General features: G+C 43.0%; 1 protein-coding gene across 2 annotated transcripts in view; it reads left to right on the forward strand.

The window, feature by feature from the left end:
- ACAA1 (acetyl-CoA acyltransferase 1) overlaps positions 1–19878 on the forward strand; it is a 41407-nt gene that overhangs the window by 18729 nt on the left and 2800 nt on the right. For both annotated transcript variants that reach the window (XM_073334722.1, XM_073334721.1), the window contains exons 4-10: positions 2906–2985; positions 3373–3415; positions 6175–6273; positions 6952–7032; positions 10241–10431; positions 10589–10768; positions 11664–11719. In XM_073334722.1, the coding sequence (XP_073190823.1) occupies positions 2906–2985; positions 3373–3415; positions 6175–6273; positions 6952–7032; positions 10241–10431; positions 10589–10768; positions 11664–11719 (730 nt within the window). The remainder of the gene's footprint in view (positions 1–2905; positions 2986–3372; positions 3416–6174; positions 6274–6951; positions 7033–10240; positions 10432–10588; positions 10769–11663; positions 11720–19878) is intronic.

Below are 19878 nucleotides of genomic sequence, written 5' to 3' on the forward strand. Positions count from 1 at the left end.
GGAAACTTTCCTGAAGTTACTCTGCAATCCTCTGCCAAATGTTCCTTGGCAGAGCTGTTTTGTTTCTTCCCTCCATTGTAGGAAACTTTGCCATGACAGTCAGCAATTACTTCTGCAGGAACCAAAGCAGCACACTGGCAAGTGTGTCTGAAGTCACACACGTGCAGGAGATGCACCCTTGCATCCTCGATTACCCTCAGTAGTGAGATATCCACTTCAATCACCCACATCTGTGGAAAACGGTGCCAGTATTCAGAATAGTGTCCTAGTGTTTCTAGGCACTTGTACTGATCCCCTTCTGAAACCACCCAGACCCTTTGTATCATCCTGCACTCCCTAGGCCAAACTCATCATATTTAGTGTTCTGGCCATGCTGTGTGCTTGCCAAGGGAAAGTGAGAAAGACATGTATGTAACTTTTATGATTCAAGATTGCGAGTGCACACACAATACTGACACTGTGTATTGTTTCTTTTGTTTCTGCAGAGGTGCCCTTTAGGACCAGCTCCTACACACCAGTGTAGCGCCTCCATCAAACAAGCAGGCAAATGAGGAGTAAGGAGGACATGTTTCAAGAAGTGGTGCAATTGTCAGATCATACAGATAGCGAACACAGACCGTAGAGAGAGACAATAAATGACAAACTAGAAATGGATACCCAGGAGAGGAGACAGGGGCAGGAGCGGATAATAGAGAGTCAAAGGAGCAGATGGTAAAGCTCACAGAGAAGCAAACAGCTGCTCAGGTCCCTGATTGTGCTGCAGTTGAAACATATTCATGCTAGAGTTCCCTGGCAGCCCATACAGAACTGCGTTCCATGCCCTCCAAAAACTCTCTTCCCCCCTCCCCCGCATTCCTCTCATGGCCCTGGCACTCACCCCCTAGGGACATGTTCCATAATGACAGCTGGACTTACACACAGCTGTGGAATCTCATTTCAGAGAGTGCTGCTCAGTGTCATGTTTCCTGTAAGAAATGTAAATCTGTGTATTGCTGTCTTGTAAAACTGAGTTTTTATTAAACAGTGGTTCTTTATTTGTGTCCTACACGCAGTGGTTGCAGCAGAAATTCATACCCAGTGGCAACTGGCACATTTGCAGACTACAGTTGACATTCAGGTAGCAATCATTACAAGGGTCGTTCAAGGTGGCAAGTAAACAATGACTGGCTGAATGCTTTACAGAAAGATACATTACTGGAGCTCTCTATCAAAATGCAGCTTCAAAGCCTCCCTGATTTGAATAGCCTCCCTGTTGAGTCCCTCTAATAGCCATGGTGTCTGGCTGCTCAAAATGAACTGCCAGGTGATCCACCTCAATGCTCCACTTGTGGGGAAACTTTCTCCTTTGGCTTCACAAATATTATGCGAAGCAGAGCAGGCTGCTATGACCATGAGAATATTTTCCTCATTGAGGTCTAAATAGCCAAAAGGACAGTGCTGCGACCCTTTCATCTGCCAAACACACATTCTGCCATCATTCTGCACCTGCTGAGCCTGTTGTTGAAGCAAACCTTGCTGCTGGGAAGATTTCCAGTGTAAGGCTTCATGAGCCACGGGAGTCAGGGATAGGCTCGGTCTCCCAGGATCACAATGGGCATTTAAACATCCTCTATTGGAATCTTCTGGTCTGGAAAGAAAGTCCCTGCATGCAGCTTTCTGTATAGACCAGTGTTCCTGAAGATGTGTGCGTCATGCACCTTCCCTGACCACCCTACATTGATGTCAGTGAAATGCCCATGGTGATCCACAAGCGCCTGGAATACCATAGAGAAGTAGCCCTTTCTGTTGATGTACTCCCTCACAAGATGGTCTGGGGCCAAAATTGGGATATGCATGCCATCTATTGCCCCACCTCAGCCATCCACCATTTCCTGCACGTTGCCCAGAGTTACAGTCCTTTATAGCAGAAGGTGATTAATGGTCCTGCATACTTGTATCACTGCAACCCCCACAGTGGACTTCCTAACCCCAAACTGATTCACGACTGACAGGTAGCAATCTGGAATTGCCAGCTTCCACACAATGATTGCCACATGCTTTTCCAGCTTGAGGGCAACTCTCATTTTAGTGTCTGTGCACCACAGGGCAGGGGCAAGCTCTGTACACAGTTCAAGGAAGGTGGCTTTGCACAGCCACTGCTTGCCATCCCATACTTGCATCACAATCCAGTCCCACCAGTGGGTGCTTGTTTCCTGAGCCCAGTAGCAATGGTTCACTGTATACAGCTGCTCCGTGAATGCCAATATCAATCTTGAATTGCTTCTTTCCATGGTACATAGCAGGGCAGGTACCACGAATTCCTGTTCAGATTTGCAGCTCATGAAATACTGCAGGATCAGTTGCGTTGTGTTCGTAACACTCATCACAAGACTGGAGAGCAGTGCAGGATCCATGCTTTCAGGCAGAGATGGCAGGTGCAAAATTTACAGGGGCATTTGAAAAACAGTGCAATACATATTTGGAGTCCCATGGGATGATGGGATTTAGAAAACTGCATCATGGGGCTGTGAGCCCACCCCATGATGCACTACAATCCATTCCCAGAAATCCAAATGGCAGAAGGTGGCGATTTGCACAGTAGGATAGTTACCCACAATGCACTGCTCTCCCTGTCATGCTACTGCACCAACTGCGAACAGGCTTCGCCAAAAGAAGGAGCGTTTTGTGAACATGCACAAGTGATGTAATTACAGTGGTTTATGATCGTTGATGTAATTTAAGTCGACTTAACTCTGTAGTGTAGACATGGCCTTAGAGGAGTCTGACAACAGGTATGTCTGTTATTGTGTTAGAATTGACTGAGTTAAAGATAATTTAAGAGATTAGTTTCCTCTTTAAATTTGTTGTTGTTTTGGTATGTGGTGTCTTTCACTCTGTGCCTTTTCTGTTGTGTCTTCTGTTCTAGTGGCATTCCAGAGACTGTACCCATATCATGTGTTAACAGACAATGTTCCTCTGGGTTGCAAGCTGTGATCAATATAGCTGGTAAGCATGTAATGAGCCTTATGGGCAGTCAGAGAATCAGAATTTTCCTTTATTGATGGTGATTTAGACTGCTGGAGCCAGACTCTGAAATAATGATTTGATCCCTAATTCTCTCTCCCCTATGAATTTCTTATACTTTTGTGTGACTGAATATAGCCTTTACGTCTGAAAGAAACTTTCTGTGAAGATCCCATAATTCTACTCTGTAGAAATGGTAGCTAAAGGAACTCAATATACTCCTAACAGTCCTCTCTGAAAATTATCACTGTCCTTGAAAGAGTGGGCTACCTTATTCCAGGAAAATATGATCTTCTGAGTAACAAGATGCTGAACAAATATTTACTGCTAAGTGGTGGTAAAAATGTTTACACAGTACTTTTGTTGCAGGTGGCATCAGAAATGGGTCTTATGACATTGGTTTGGCCTGTGGGTAAGAAAATTTCTATATACACATTTACTCCTGTAGACTTCTAGATAGTACTTTGCCTTCTATAACATCTCTCATATGAGAATCTCAAAGTGCTCTCCAAACAAACTTCAGAACTCCCTTGAGGTAGGCATTATCCCTGTATTACAGATGGGTGAACAGAGTCTCTGAGATTAAGGTCTGGACTTTTTAAAAGTGACTAGTGATTTTTGGGTGCCTCATAGGAGACGTTTTAAAGTGGCCTGACTCTTTCAGAAAGTTTGAGAACCCACACCCTGAAAACCAGGCTCTCTTAAGGTGTGTCAAGCAGGGCACTCAGTGTACCTAGTTTCTCTTGGAAAATGTAGGCCACAGTTACTTGTCCACAGGGTCACAACAAGGCAGTGAGTAATCTGAGAATGGAACCCAAGAACAGAGTGCTAGTTAGTCATCCATCCCTTATAAGCCTTTTTTTAAAGAATTGGTTTGTTAGGCCCCTCTGGTGCCCTGCCATCATGTGCACTTTTTGTGTGTGGAGATCTAAGGACCTGAAAAAATGCCATCTGTGATTGGCTTTTTATAAGCCTCTGGTCAGTTTGTGTTGATCTCAGATCCCAGTTGTCTCATATTTGGAAATGAACATCTCATCTGTTCTAGTCACTGATGTTCCAAAGGAGTGTAACAGATATTTCTTTGTGCACTGTTATAAATGCAGTTGAATTAATACATGGTGCTTCTCTTAGTGCTGGTGACTTTACTGGAACAGTGAGTGGGATGAAATGTACTAATGCTGTACAGGGTAATGAAATCATGAGCTGGGATGTAACACATTTCAGAAGAATCTGAATTATACAGAAGCAAAATATTTTAGATTAAAGTGGTGAGTGTGTGTTTACCTCTGAAGTTTCCAATCTGGCTTGGGTTACTAACTTAAATCAGTAAGGAGATCAATTTGTAACCTTCAGTGACAATCTGTTACCCTAATCATTGCTCTTATAATTCAGCATCATAGAAAATCTCATCTTATGAGAAGATTTAAGAGTTAGGGTATGTCTGCAGAGTAGTGGGGTGGCATAATTCTCCACTCACATAGACATACATGTACTAGCTTTGCTCGAGCTAGTGCGCTAAAAATAGCTCTGTGGCAATGGCTACTCGGGCTAGCTGCCCAACGAATACAGTCCCACTGGAGCCCCTAGATATGACTCCCTAGGTATAGCCTAAGCTCCTGACTGTGCTGCCATGGCCACACCGCTAGTTTTTAGGCACTAATTTGAGCCAGACTAGGGTGTGGATATCTACTTGAGCTGGGAATTGCACCCCTTGACTGCTGTGTAGCTGTACCCTCAGACAAGAGAACTAGTCACTACCCTTCTTAGGACTGCTGTGAAGTAACTAGCATAGCAAGGTAACAAGTCTGTCTCATGGCTGGATGCATAGCAATTGGCATGTACCTGGAACAGCCTTGTGCTGGCCGAACACTTGGTACTCTGTTATCATTCAAATTCACTTCTGTTAACATGCTTGTTCCAGGAAGTCTTTCAACAGTAACCCACTGAGTTGATGCAATTTAAAGGCCCTGGATGGCTCATGGCACTGGATCCAGTCCTTTCACCTCCTGATCCACAAGTTGTTGGGCTCAGTGCAGGCAGGAGTCGCTGAGTGAAATTCTACAGCCTGTGTTATGTGGGAGGTCAGGCTGGATGATCACAATGGTCCCTTCACATCTTGTGTTTAGTAACTTTATGGATATTAATGAACAAATGTTAAACAAAACAGCTTTTATGTGCTGATCCCTTTACGAAACCAGACACTACCTGTGGCAGTATTCCCCCTCCCACTTGTCTCCCTTTACCTTAATCATGCTCAATTGTTGTTGTTCACTCTAATTTAGGGCCTGAGTTTTGCCACCTTACTCTGAGTAGTTTCAGTGGAGTCAATTTAAGTAAAGAATAAGATACTACTTAGAGTAAAGGTGCAGGATTAGACCTCTAAATTGTAGGCTCCTTGGGTTGGGGGCTTGTTTTTCTGCTTGCCTGATGGTGGTATGTAAATAATATGGCTGGAAAACAGATACACAGATGGCATAGAATATAAAAACAAACCCTTATCCCGTCTTAGGACTCATGGCTTGATTTAACTTTACATTAACTTATTAGTGTAATAAATGGCTTCATAATCATGGAATTGATATTTTCATTTCTTAATCTGTTAACTCACTTCTAGGACAAAGGCTGCAGCTCTTTGTTGGATAGCAATCCTTTCTTGTTTATCTTGTGCAATACAAGACAAATGACACCACTTCCATGAAGTCTCTCTGTAGTGGTTTCCTTATCACTTGCCCTGTTAGGATCCTAGCCAGCTTTTTTTAAGATGCAACTCTTGTATTTTTATTGCTTTTGTTTATATTTTACCCGTGGAAACTCCTGCCCAGAAACCTTTGCTTTCCCCATATGTTTACTGCAGAGAAGGGCTCCAAGAATGACCAGTAAACTCTCCTTCCCATGCTGTGAAAACACTAGAAATGAACTGACACTGTGATATTCTTCCCTAGAAAAATAACAGGCACCTTAATCTGTAGGGAGGTGGTTTTATTGCTTTACATTTATGTTGCAGATTGAAACCAGAGTGAGGCACAGGTTAGGTGCCGGATGCTTCTGCAGTATGATGTACAAGGTTTTTATTAGGGTTCTGAGCTTTTGACTGTGCAAATGGTACTAAATTTGCATGAATTCTTCTAAGGCAAACAGTGGTAGTAAATTCTAACTTTTCTTCCTGTCCAGAGTGGAAACAATGTCCCTCAGAAATGTAGACACCCCTGGTGATGTTAGCTCACGTATGATGGACAATAGTAAAGCCAGAGATTGCCTTATTCCTATGGGGTAAGTATTATTTTCCTTCCTAGAACTTAGTGATTTTGTTGACTGTGTATCTCATAAGACAATGTTTTGTTGTATTTTAAAATGCACCAAACTTATTGTCTCAAACTCACTCTCTTTAATGGTTGACCTTTAGATTCGCTACTGAATTTCTGTGCACTTCAGCGTTTCCTGTGGTTATGGTAGAAGATTAATTGTATAAGGACTGGTAGTAGTCCAGACCTTTTGAAATCAGTCGTCGTTGTCTTACAGTAAAGATCAATGGCTTAATTAGCAGGAGTAGGAGAACATTTTGAGGGGCTCAGAACTGCATATTCTACCTTTTTAATGTTTCTAGAAATTTTGCTGCATTTCACAAACGCTGAAGTTTCTATTGCTTTCCATTGTGGAGATGTAGCCAGAATCACATTAGAGGCTACCTCTGCACTCCCCTTCCCCCCAAGGGCTGCGTGTGGGGCCTCTGCATCTGTCCCAGCCCCTCTTCATTTGGAAAGCAAGTGAGCGGATTTGAAACGTGACATAATTCTGTCATGTGGTACTGCAGAACACTAAGCCCACGGAGGGATCAGTCAACTTGAGAGTAGAGCTTGCACTCTTCCCTCTCTGCTTGTCTTTGATGGCAAATGGAATTTTAATAAAATTCTGTCTCGGTAGATTAATACCAGTGGTATTTTTTCCCAGAATGACCTCAGAAAATGTGGCAGAAAGGTTCGGCATTTCCCGAAAGAAGCAAGATGACTTTGCCATGGCTTCTCAGCAAAAGTAAATACATGGGTTTTATTTATGTGCCAAGGAAATAAAAATTACATAGATAATCTAAAATGCTTGATTTCTATAGAGAAAACTTTCCTATTTCCCGTTAACAGTTTTTGTGTTATCCAGTGGTAAAGGCTTAAAATGTAACATTTCAAATAACAGCAATGTAGTGAAGTGTAAATAGGCGACTGCCAAGAGAATGAGGATCCTGGAGGTGGAGGTGGGGGTAGCTGTGACTCCTGAACTGTAATGGGAGTCACATGACTAAACCCCCTTCTTCTTAGCATATACACAACATGCCTGAGTTGACACGTGACCAGGATTCATCACCAAATTTGGTCTGCTGGTTGGATCATTAGCTTCCCTGGCTCAGGCCAGGTACTGACAGGGAGTGCAACGTGAATGCTGATCCAAGCCCCCCACTAAGCCCACTGTGTACATATCGCTAGAAAACTTAGTCAAGAGTGTTTAAAGTATCTGTAGTTGAGCTCAGGCTTTCTATATTTCCCACCACTCAAATGGGTCACAGCTTTCATGGTTTCTCTGAAACCCAAAATACAGTTGAATGCGCTTTAGCTAGATAGCTTGAGATCCCCTTGGTCTGAAGTCTAATGCTGTGGTAGGAGGAGGCTTTTCTGGAAGGAAAAGTGTGGGTGCAGACACAAAATATGTCACTTCTAGAGAAGCCCTAAACTTGTGAGTGTAGCTGGCGGTCATTGCCGTGGATGTTTTGCTTCATATGAGCCCAGTACAAACTCTAGTAATCTATCCTTTCCTTAGATTAAATTATTGCAAAACCTAGATTGATTGATTTCCTGGTGACAATAGAACTGTTCTGATAGATAATCCATTGCTGACTATAGATTATCTGCAACAATTGGTACCAAGGAGTTAAACTAAATTACAGTAACAGTCTAATCCAGTGGTTTTCAAACTTTTTTTCTGGGGACCCAGTTGAAAAATATTGTTGATGCCTGCGACCCAACGGAACTGGGGATGAGGGGCTCAGGGCCGGAGCAGAGGGTTGGGGTGCGAGGCTAAGGGCTGCGGGGTGGGGCCAGAAATGAGGGGTTCAGGAAGTGGGAGGGGGCTCTGGGATGGCGTAGGGGGTTGCGGTGTGGGAGGGGGTCAGGGCTCTGGGCTGGGGATGAGGGGTTGGGGTGGAGGGGCTCTGGGTTTGGGGGGGGGTTCAGGGCTGGGGCAGGGGGTTTGGGTGCAGGAGGGGTGCAGGCTCTTGGGTGGGGCCAGGGATAAGGGGTTTGGGGTGGAAGGAGGGGTTCCAGGTTTGAGGGGGGCTCAGGGCTGGGGGAGGGGATTGGGGCGTGGGGTTGGGGCAGGGACTTACCTCCTGCGGCTCCCAGTAAGCTGCTCAGCCAGGGTGCAGAGGCTGGCTTCCCGCCTGTCCTGACACCGCAGACCACGTTGCACCCTGGAAGCAGGTTTGGCTCCTAGGCAGAGGCGCGTAAGCAGCTCCAAGTGGCTCTTGCCCACTGGCACCACGCCCTGGGAACTGGCCAATGGGAGTGCGGAGCCGGTGCTTGGGGCGGGGGCAGCACGCAGAACCCTGTGGTCCACCTGCCTAGAAGCAGGACCTGCTGCTGGCTGCTTCCAGGGTAGAAGTGCAGTGTGGGAACAGGTAGGCACGGAAACAGGTAGGCACTAGCCTGCCTTAGATGGTCAGCACCGCTGACGGGAGTTTTATGTCCTGGTTGGCAGTGCTGACCAGAGCCGCTAGGGTCCCTGGGTGCTGAGCAAGGCGACCCAGTGGCTTATGTGGCCCAAACTTTGAAAAACACAGATCTAATCAAGTGTTGCCTGGTCCAGCTATTTATGTAATACAGGAAGCCACTGCACAAGCTAGTTAACCTTTAGATTTTGGCCCTGCTCCTAGAAAACTTGGTGTGGTAACTTTTCTTATTGATATTGGACCAGTAACGTAAAAAGGTATGTGTACACACACATCGCTGTGAGCAGGAGAAGTGGGTGCTGCTCTGTCCTTGGTCTTGGAGTATCTGCGACTGTATTGGCTCATCCTACAGCATTTCACTCTTATCTTTCACTTTCCTGAACCATTACATTTGTTTAAGCATCAATTCACTTTTTGAATGAAAGCATGAAGTGGTGGGGTTGTATTTGAGCAACTCTTAACAGTCACCTATTCAGTAGATGGCACTCTTCTCCGACCCATAGGAATAGGAGCATGTGCTGTTGGAGGTGCCATTTCTCAAATCAGATGTCCAGTAGGGGTCCTTAACACCCTTGTTGGTGTAAAAGAGCCCTTCTTACTTTCTGAAACAGAGTATTGCATCATAGTGTCAAAATCAGATTCCAGTTTGGTTAATTGCATTCAGCCCCTCCTAAACAGGACCAGTAATTTTAGTTCAATACGGTATTTTTATTTTCTGTCCCAGACTTAATATTTCTCTGTGCTGAAATAGCTGCCACACTCCACTCCACCTGCATTTTGGTGCTAGGTGAAGTGATTCTGGTGTATGTAGTTCGATAAATTATGTCACGTGCTCTGGAATCCTTCTGGGATGAAATTAGATATTTAAATGTTAGTGCATTATGCCAATAGATTTCAACACCCCAGCATAAAGTTCAACTTCTCTTTATTGGAAGGCAGACGAGTGGGAGAAACTTGATGCATTCTGTGGTAACTAGCAGGAAAACGTAACTGTCATCATGCTGCTTAGCTTGCTCAGCCTGTACTTAAACTCTTAAAGAATGAAAGCGTCCAACCGTATGTTTTGTTTTGACATTTTTGAAATATTTTGATTTTAGATTTGAAGTGACCTTTTGGTTCAGAATTTCCTTTAATTTTATTTAAATAATTAAAAGTAAGCGTGTGTGTGTGTGTGTGTTTGAATTGCCAGATAATCAAAAAAATCCATTATTCACCCAGCTCTAGTGATAGCAGGGGTAGAACCTGGCTCTTCCTGCTTCAGAAACATGGCCTCCTACCACTTATGCTAAAGGAGAATTTTCATTATGTTAGCAGTATAGGGCCCATTGCACACAGTTGTACAGTTCTATTTCTATTTGTTAAAGAACAACACTACACATACTCGACTATTTTTAAGCAATGAATGATGCATCTGTAAACCAATCCCTTCATAATTTATGTTGTCATTAATTAGCTCTGGTGATTTTAGAAGCATTTGGTACAGTCCTACTCCAGATTTTTAACCATTCATGCATTTTATACTAATAGAGCTGCGAGAGCTCAGCAGATGGGATTGTTTAAAAATGAAATCATTCCAGTGAGGACCACTGTTAAGGATGACCAGGGCAATCAGAAAACTATCACTGTACTCCAAGATGAAGGGATCAGACCTAGTACAACTCTGGAAGGCTTGGCAAAACTGAAGCCTGCCTTCAAGGAAAATGGCTCCACTACAGCTGGTAAGCACTCTCAGTAGATGAATAGTTATTTGTGAATCCGTGTTCTGTTGGCATGTACTATTAGCCATTTTGTTATCCTCCCAGTCCCAGCTGCATTACTGGTAACTAAACATGCCCCAGGCAAAGGTGATATTGTCTGTGAAATCTCTCTCGACAGGGAACTCCAGTCAGGTCAGCGATGGAGCTGCTGCAGTTCTACTGGCAAAACGCTCTAAAGCAACGCAGTTGGGGCTTCCAGTCCTAGGGGTGTTAAAATCTTATGCTGTGGTTGGAGTCCCACCCCATGTCATGGGCATAGGGCCAGCCTTTGCCATTCCAGTAGCTTTGGAGAAGGCTGGTAAGGTATCATGTTTTTTGTTCTGTTATACTGTGACAAGCAAAATGGGGTCCTGGCCCATGAGTAGGGGTCCTAAGTGCTGCAGTATTATAAATTATAATGTGATCTCGATCACTTCAGCTCATGGAGTTATTTAGCAGCAGTGGGAATACTGATTAATTAAATTTATAATCTTAGAAGAAATTCTGCCTAGGATTATTGTAAGATTCTATTCACATGCATTACAAAATATAAATAATAATTTCATTTGTATGTGCTCAGAAACTTGCCTTGAAACCTTTTACAGTTCCAGCAAAGCATTAATAAGTGTAGTACATGATTTGTTCTCTGATGTTGTGCTTCTCTCATCTTAATATGGGTGAGACACTCCAGTCTGAAATCACATGCCTGTAAATTAAGCTCATTATTAATGAATACTCTTCTAGGAGAGGCCAGTTCAGAATGACAACTACTTATATTCTGTAAATAAGCATAGTATTTTACATGTTTTATCCATGGAATTTGAGCTGTTTCTGTAATTCCTTTCATACTCCAGGAGTCTCACAGAATGAGTTTGGCAATGAGTTAGGTAAATTTAACAGCAGTTCTTTTGTTCTCACATCCTCTCTGAAAATATCCTAAGATCTTTAACCTCTACAAGGGTTGGGTGGAAGGGAATTTTGTTTATATCTTATCCAAAAGTCTAGTAGTGATACTTAAATCATTATACATAATTTTAAGTTTTATGACCTTTGATATCCAACTATGCTGCAATTACCCATATATGCCCTCATTCCTGTGAGGGGGAAGTGGAAATGTTTCATTGAAAGCCTTCTATTTAGGAATATTTTCTTTCAGACACTATTTTTCAGTTATTAAATCTTCTTTTAACTTCTGGTCTCTCTCTAACACACAGGTTTGACTGTGAATGATATTGATATATATGAAATTAATGAAGCCTTTGCTAGTCAGGTGAGACTGCCCATCTTGTTTAATTTTGGATTTCTACGTTGCCTGGTGACTGAGCAGAATTACATAGTGGTTACAACTATAAATGTAACGGATCTAGTAAGAGGGGTGTTTAATAAAAACCCAGATGGAATCTTCACTATAGTGTCTTCTGCTCTAGAAACCAAACTCAGGTGTGTTTAAAATCTCCCTAATTGTATCTTATGGCTTATTTTATAAAGGTGAATTTATAAATGTATCAGTCTAGCTCAGTTTCCCATGTGTCTTAGGTACACAATGTAGTTCCAGTGTCTTTCATAGAGATGCATGTAGATGCTGAAGACAGACCTACGAATATCTTCACTCTCAGTATGCAAGACACATCATGTAGGCTCAGTTACTAACACAAATTTATTTTAAATACTTATTTGGAGTGGTAAATCTGAATGCCATGCTTTTCCTTAAATTATATATCTTGAGCTAAATTCATCCGTGATGTAAATCCACTGAAGACAACAGACTTACACTGGGAATGCACGTAGCCAGTTGGGTTCAGTATTCCATTGAATGTACAGACCTGAGTTTACTTATAAGCTTTGCAACTGTATACAAATGCAAGGTGCCTAATACTAAGATGGGTGAACTTGAGTGCCTGCTATTAAATGAGGATATTGATATAACAGGCATCACAGAAAGCCTCCAGCTTTCACCCTGACCACACCACACGATCCATCGTCTACAGCCAAGCTCTGCGATACAACTGCATTTGCTCCAACCCCTCAGACAGAGACAGACACCTACAAGATCTCTATCAAGTATTCTTACAACTACAATACCCACCTGCGGAAGTGAAGAAACAGATTGATAGAGCCAGAAGAGTTCCCAGAAGTCACCTACTACAGGACAGGCCTAACAAAGAAAATAACAGAACGCCACTAGCCGTCACCTTCAGCCCCCAACTAAAACCCCTCCAACGCATTATTAAGGATCTACAACCTATCCTGAAGGATGACCCAACACTCTCACAAATCTTGGGAGACAGGCCAGTCCTTGCCTGCAGACAGCCCCCCAACCTGAAGCAAATACTCACCAGCAACCACATACCACACAACAGAACCACTAACCCAGGAACCCTTGCAACAAAGCCCGTTGCCAACTGTGCCCACATATCTATTCAGGGGACACCATCACAGGGCCTAATAACATCAGCCACACTATCAGAGGCTCGTTCACCTGCACATCCACCAATGTGTTATATGCCATCATGTGCCAGCAATGCCCCTCTGCCATGTACATTGGTCAAACTGGACAGTCTCTACGTAAAAGAGTAAATGGGCACAAATCAGATGTCAAGAATTATAACATTCATAAACCAGTCGGAGAACACTTCAATCTCTCTGATCACGCGATTACAGACATGAAAGTCGCTATTTTACAACAAAAAAACTTCAAATCCAGACTCCAGCGAGAAACTGCTGAATTGGAATTCATTTGCAAATTGGATACAATTAACTTAGGCTACCTTGCATAATGACTAAGCCACTCCCAGTCTCTATTCAAGCCTATTTCCCCTTGTTTTTTCCTACCACCCTCCTCCCCCCCCCAGACGTTCTTGTTAAACCCTGGATTTGTGCTGGAAATGGCCCACCTTGATTATCATACACAATATAAGGAGAGTGGTCACTTTGGATAAGCTATTACCAGTAGGAGAGTGAGTTTGTGTGTGTGTGTGGGGGGGGGGGGTGAGAAAACCTGGATTTGTGCTGGAAATGGCCCAACTTGATTATCATACACATTGTAAAGAGAGTGATCACTTTAGATAAGCTATTACCAGCAGGAGAGTGGGGTGGGAGGAGGTATTTTTTCATGCTTTGTGTGTATATAATAAGATCTTCTAAACTTTCCACAGTATGCATCCGATGAAGTGAGCTGTAGCTCACGAAAGCTTATGCTCAAATAAATTGGTTAGTCTCTCAGGTGCCACAAGTACTCCTTTTCTTTTTGGTGGAATGATGATAATCATTGGGACATGGTAAAGTCAGGGTATAAAATAAATAGCAATCACAGTATAGGTCGTACTGGTGGGGGAATGGCACTATATGTGAAAGAAAACATAGTCCAATAGCGTAAAAATCTTAAATGAATCAAACAGTACCATAAAAACTCTATGGGTAGAAATTCCACGCTTGAATAATAAGTGTATAGCAGTAGGAATATATTACCAACCTGACTGGCATGATGATGATGATTGTGAAGAGCTCAGGGAGATTAGAGAGGCTTGAAAAACAGAAAACCTAATAATAATGGGGGATTTCAACTATCCTCATATTGACTAGGCACATGTCACCGCAGAATGGGTTTCAGAGATAAAATTTCTAGATACCATTAATGGATGCTTCTTGGAGCTAGTCCTGGAATGCCCAATGGGAGAGGCAATTCTTGATTTAGTCCTAAGTGCCGTACAGGATCTGGTCCAAGAAGTGAATATAGCTGAATTGCTAGGTAAAAGCAACCATAATGTAATTACATTTAACATCCTTGTAGGGTGGAAAATACCCCAAAAACCAAACCATCGTAACATTTAGCTTCAGAAAGGGGAACTATGCAAAAATGAGGAGGCTAGTTAAATGGAAATTAAAAGGAACAGTCACAAGAGTGAAATGCCTGCAAGCTGCATGGAAACTTTTTAAAAACACCAGAGAAGAGGCTCAAACTACATATAAACCACAACTAAAAGTTAATAGTAACAGGTCAAAAAATGCCACCATGGATAAACAGCGGAGTTAGAGAGGCAGTTAGAGACAAAAAGACATCTTTTAAAAATTGGAAGACAAATTCTACTGAGCATAAACTCTGGCAAGTCAAGTGTAAAAGTATAATGAGGCAGGCCAAAAAAGGATTTGAAGAGCAACTAGCAAAAGACACAAAAACTAACAGCAAATTTGTTTTAAGTACATCAGAAGCAGGAAGCCTGTGACAAAATCAGTGGGGCCACTGTCTGATTGAGGTGCCAGTGGAGCATCAAGGTAGACAAGGCCGTTGCAGAGGATGTGCTGGAGATTCCCACACCTGAGCCATTCTTTTTAGGTAATAAATCTGAGGAACTGTCCCAGATTAAGTTGTCAGGATAGGTGGTTTTGGAGCAAATTGATAAATTAAACAATCATAAATCACCACAACCAAGTGGTATGCACCAAAGAGTTCTGAAGGAACTTAAATATGAAACTGCAGAACTACTAACTGTGCTATGTAATCTGTCATTTAAATCAGCCTCTGTATCAGATGATTGCAGAATAGCTAATGTAACACTGATTTTTTTAAAAAAGAAAAGGAGTACTTGTGGCACCTTAGAGACTAACCAATTTATTAGAGCATAAGCTTTCGTGAGCTACAGCTCACTTCATCAGATGCATATCGTGGAAACTGCAGCAGACTATATATATACACAGAGAATATGAACCAATACCTCCTCCCACCCCACTGTCCTGCTGGTAATAGCTTATCTAAAGTGATCATCAGGTGGGCCATTTCCAGCACAAATCCAGGTTTTCTCACCCTCCACCCCCCCACACAAATTCACTCTCCTGCTGGTGATAGCCCATCCAAAGTGACAACTCTTTACACAATGTGCATGACAATCAAGTTGGGCTATTTCCTGCACAAATCCAGGTTTTCTCACATCCCCCCCACCCCCATACACACACAAACTCACTCTCCTGCTGGTAATAGCTCATCCAAACTGACCACTCTTCAAGTTTAAATCCAAGTTAAACCAGAACATCTGGGGGGGGGGGGGTAGGAAAAAACAAGAGGAAACAGGCTACCTTGCATAATGACTTAGCCACTCCAAGTCTCTAGTTAAGCCTAAATTAATAGTATCCAATTTGCAAATGAATTCCAATTCAGCAGTTTCTCGCTGGAGTCTGGATTTGAAGTTTTTTTGTTTTAAGATAGCGACCTTCATGTCTGTGATTGCGTGACCAGAGAGATTGAAGTGTTCTCCGACTGGTTTATGAATGTTATAATTCTTGACATCTGATTTGTGTCCATTTATTCTTTTACGTAGAGACTGTCCAGTTTGACCAATGTACATGGCAGAGGGGCATTGCTGGCACATGATGGCATATATCACATTGGTGGATGTGCAGGTGAACGAGCCTCTGATAGTGTGGCTGATGTTATTAGGCCCTGTGATGGTGTCCCCTGAATAGATATGTGGGCACAGTTGGCAACGGGCTTTGTTGCAAGGGTAGGTTCCTGGGTTAGTGGTTCTGTTGTGTGGTATGTGGTTGTTGGTGAGTATTTGCTTCAGGTTGCGGGGCTGTCTGTAGGCAAGGACTGGCCTGTCTCCCAAGATTTGTGAGAGTGTTGGGTCATCCTTCAGGATAGGTTGTAGATCCTTAATAATGCGTTGGAGGGGTTTTAGTTGGGGGCTGAAGGTGACGGCTAGTGGCGTTCTGTTATTTTCTTTGTTAGGCCTGTCCTGTAGTAGGTAACTTGTGGGAACTCTTCTGGCTCTATCAATCTGTTTCTTTACTTCTGCAGGTGGGTATTGTAGTTGTAAGAAAGCTTGACAGAGATCTTGTAGGTGTTTGTCTCTGTCTGAGGGGTTGGAGCAAATGCGGTTGTATCGCAGAGCTTGGCTGTAGACGATGGATCGTGTGGTGTGGTCAGGGTGAAAGCTGGAGGCATGCAGGTAGGAATAGCGGTCAGTAGGTTTCCGGTATAGGGTGGTGTTTATGTGACCATTGTTTATTAGCACTGTAGTGTCCAGGAAGTGGATCTCTTGTGTGGACTGGACCAGGCTGAGGTTGGTGGTGGGATGGAAATTGTTGAAATCATGGTGGAATTCCTCAAGGGCTTCTTTTCCATGGGTCCAGATGATGAAGATGTCATCAATATAGCGCAAGTAGAGTAGGGGCTTTAGGGGACGAGAGCTGAGGAAGCGTTGTTCTAAATCAGCCATAAAAATGTTGGGTTTCAGAGGAACAGCCGTGTTAGTCTGTATTCGCAAAAAGAAAAGGAGTACTTGTGGCACCTTAGAGACTAACCAATTTATTTGAGCATGAGCTTTCGTGAGCTACAGCTCACTTCATCAGATGTTTACCGTGGAAACTGCAGCAGACTTTATATACACACAGAAATCATGAAACAATACCTCCTCCCACCCCACTGTCCTGCTGGTAATAGCTAAGCTATTACCAGCAGGACAGTGGGGTGGGAGGAGGTATTGTTTCATGATTTCTGTGTGTATATAAAGTCTGCTGCAGTTTCCACGGTAAACATCTGATGAAGTGAGCTGTAGCTCACGAAAGCTCATGCTCAAATAAATTGGTTAGTCTCTAAGGTGCCACAAGTACTCCTTTTCTTTTTTCATAAAAATGTTGGCATACTGTGGGGCCATGCGGGTACCCATAGCATTGCCGCTGATCTGAAGGTATACATTGTCCCCAAATGTGAAGTAGTTATGGGTAAGGACAAAGTCACAAAGTTCAGCCACCAGGTTAGCCGTGACATTATCGGGGATAGTGTTCTTGACGGCTTGTAGTCCATCTTTGTGTGGAATGTTGGTGTAGAGGGCTTCTACATCCATAGTGGCCAGGGTGGTGTTATCAGGAAGATCACCGATGGATTGTAGTTTCCTCAGGAAGTCAGTGGTGTCTCGAAGGTAGCTGGGAGTGCTGGTAGCGTAGGGCCTGAGGAGGGAGTCTACATAGCCAGACAATCCTGCTGTCAGGGTGCCAATGCCTGAGATGAGGGGGCGCCCAGGATTTCCAGGTTTATGGATCTTGGGTAGTAGATAGAATATCCCAGGTCGGGGTTCCAGGGGTGTGTCTGTGCGGATTTGATCTTGTGCTTTTTCAGGAAGTTTCTTGAGCAAATGCTGTAGTTGCTTTTGGTAACTCTCAGTGGGATCAGAGGGTAATGGCTTGTAGAAACTCGTGTTGGAGAGCTGCCGAGCAGCCTCTTGTTCATATTCCGACCTATTCATGATGACAACAGCACCTCCTTTGTCAGCCTTTTTGATTATGATGTCAGAGTTGTTTCTGAGGCTGTGGATGGCATTGCGTTCCGCATGGCTGAGGTTATGGGGCAAGTGATGCTTCTTTTCCACAATTTCAGCCCGTGCACGTCGGCGGAAGCACTCTATGTAGAAGTCCAGTCTGCTGTTTCGACCTTCAGGAGGAGTCCACCTAGAATCCCTCTTTCTGTAGTGTTGGTAGGGAGACCTCTGTGGATTAGTATGCTGTTCAGAGGTATTTTGGAAATATTCCTTGAGTCGGAGACGTCGAAAATAGGATTCTAGGTCACCACAGAACTGTATCATGTTCGTGGGGGTGGAGGGGCAGAAGGAGAGGCCCCGAGATAGAACAGCTGCTTCTGCTGGGCTGAGAGTATAGTTGGATAGGTTAACAATATTGCTAGGTGGGTTGAGGGAACCATTGCTGTGGCCCCTTGTAGCATGTAGTAGTTTAGAAAGTTTAGTGTCCTTTTTCTTTTGTAGAGAAGCAAAGTGTGCGTTGTAAATGGCTTGCCTAGTTTTAGTAAAATCCAGCCACGAGGAAGCTTGTGTGAAAGGTTGGTTTTTTATGAGAGTATCCATTTTTGAGAGCTCATTCTTAATCTTTCCCTGTTTGCTGTAGAGGATGTTGATCAGGTGATTCCGCAGTTTCTTTGAGAGCGTGTGGCACAAGCTGTCAGCATAGTCTGTGTGGTATGTAGATTGTAATGGATTTTTTACCTTCAGTCCTTTTGGTACGATGTCCATCTGTTTGCATTTGGAAAGGAAGATGATGTCTGTCTGTATCTGTACAAGTTTTTTCATGCAGTTTTTTCATGATTTTTTTAAAAGCCTTGAGAGGTGATCCTGGCAATTACAGGCCAGTAAGCCTAATTTCAATACCAGGCAAATTGGTTGACACTGTAGTAAAGGACAGAATTATTAGACATACAGATAAAACACAATTTGTTGGGGAATCCCTGGCTTTTGTAAAGGGAAATCATGCTTCCTAATCTATTAGAATTCTTTGAGGAGGTCAACAAATGTGAACAAGGATAATCCAATGGATATAGTGTACTTGGACTTTCAGAAAGTCTTTGACCAGATCCCTCACAAAAGGTTCTTTAGCAAAGTATAGGCAGTCATGGGATAAGAGAGAAGGTCCTCTCATGGATCAGTAACTGGTTAAAAGATAAGAAACAAAGGGTAGGAATAAATGGTCAGTTTTCAGAATGAAGAGGGGTAAATAGCATTGCCCCCCTGGGATCTGTACTAGGACCAGTGCTGTTCACCATATTTATAAATTATCTGGAAAAAGGGGTAAGCAGTGAGGAGCTAAAATTTGGAGATGATATAAAATTATTCAAGATAGTGAAGTCTAAATCTGACTGCAAAGAGTTACAAAGGGATCTAACCAAACTGGGTGACTGGGCAACAAAATGGCAGATGAAATTCAGTGTTGATAAATGTAAAGTAATGCACATTGGAAAACATAATCCCAACTATATAAACAAAATGATGGTGTCTAAATTAGCTGTTACCACTCAAGCAAGGGATCTTGGAGTAATCATGGATAGTTCTCTGAAAACATCCACTCAATGTGGATGTCAAAGAAGCTAGCAGAATGTTAGGAACTATTAGGAAAGGGATAGATAAAAAGACACACAAAATCATAATGCTACTACATAAATCCATGGTATGCCCAATCCTTGAATACTACGTGCAGTCCTGGGGGCCCCATCTCAAAAAAGATATATTAGAATCGGAAAAAGTACAGAGAAGGACAGCAGAAATGTCTTGGGGAATGGAACAGCTTCCGTATGAGGAGAGATTAAGAAGACTGGGACTGCTCTGTTTAGAAAAGAGACGACTAGCGGGAGATATGATAGAGGTCTATAAAATCATTAATGGTGTGGAGCAAGTGAATAAAAAAATGTTATTTACCCCTTCACATAACACAAGAGCCGGGGGACCTGATGAAATAAATAGGCAGCTGGTTTAAAGCAAAAGGCAGTAATTCTTCACACAAGGCACAGTCAACCTGTGGAATTCGTTACCAGGGAATGTTGGGAATGTTAAAAGTGTAACTAGGTTCAAGAAAGAATTAGGTTCAAGGAGGATAGGTCAATCAATGGCTATTAGCCAAGATGGTCAGGGATGCAATCCCATGCTCTGGATGTCC

Source organism: Lepidochelys kempii, chromosome 2 (genome assembly GCF_965140265.1).
Source record: "Lepidochelys kempii isolate rLepKem1 chromosome 2, rLepKem1.hap2, whole genome shotgun sequence".
In the NCBI taxonomy this organism is placed as follows: Eukaryota; Metazoa; Chordata; order Testudines; family Cheloniidae; genus Lepidochelys; species Lepidochelys kempii.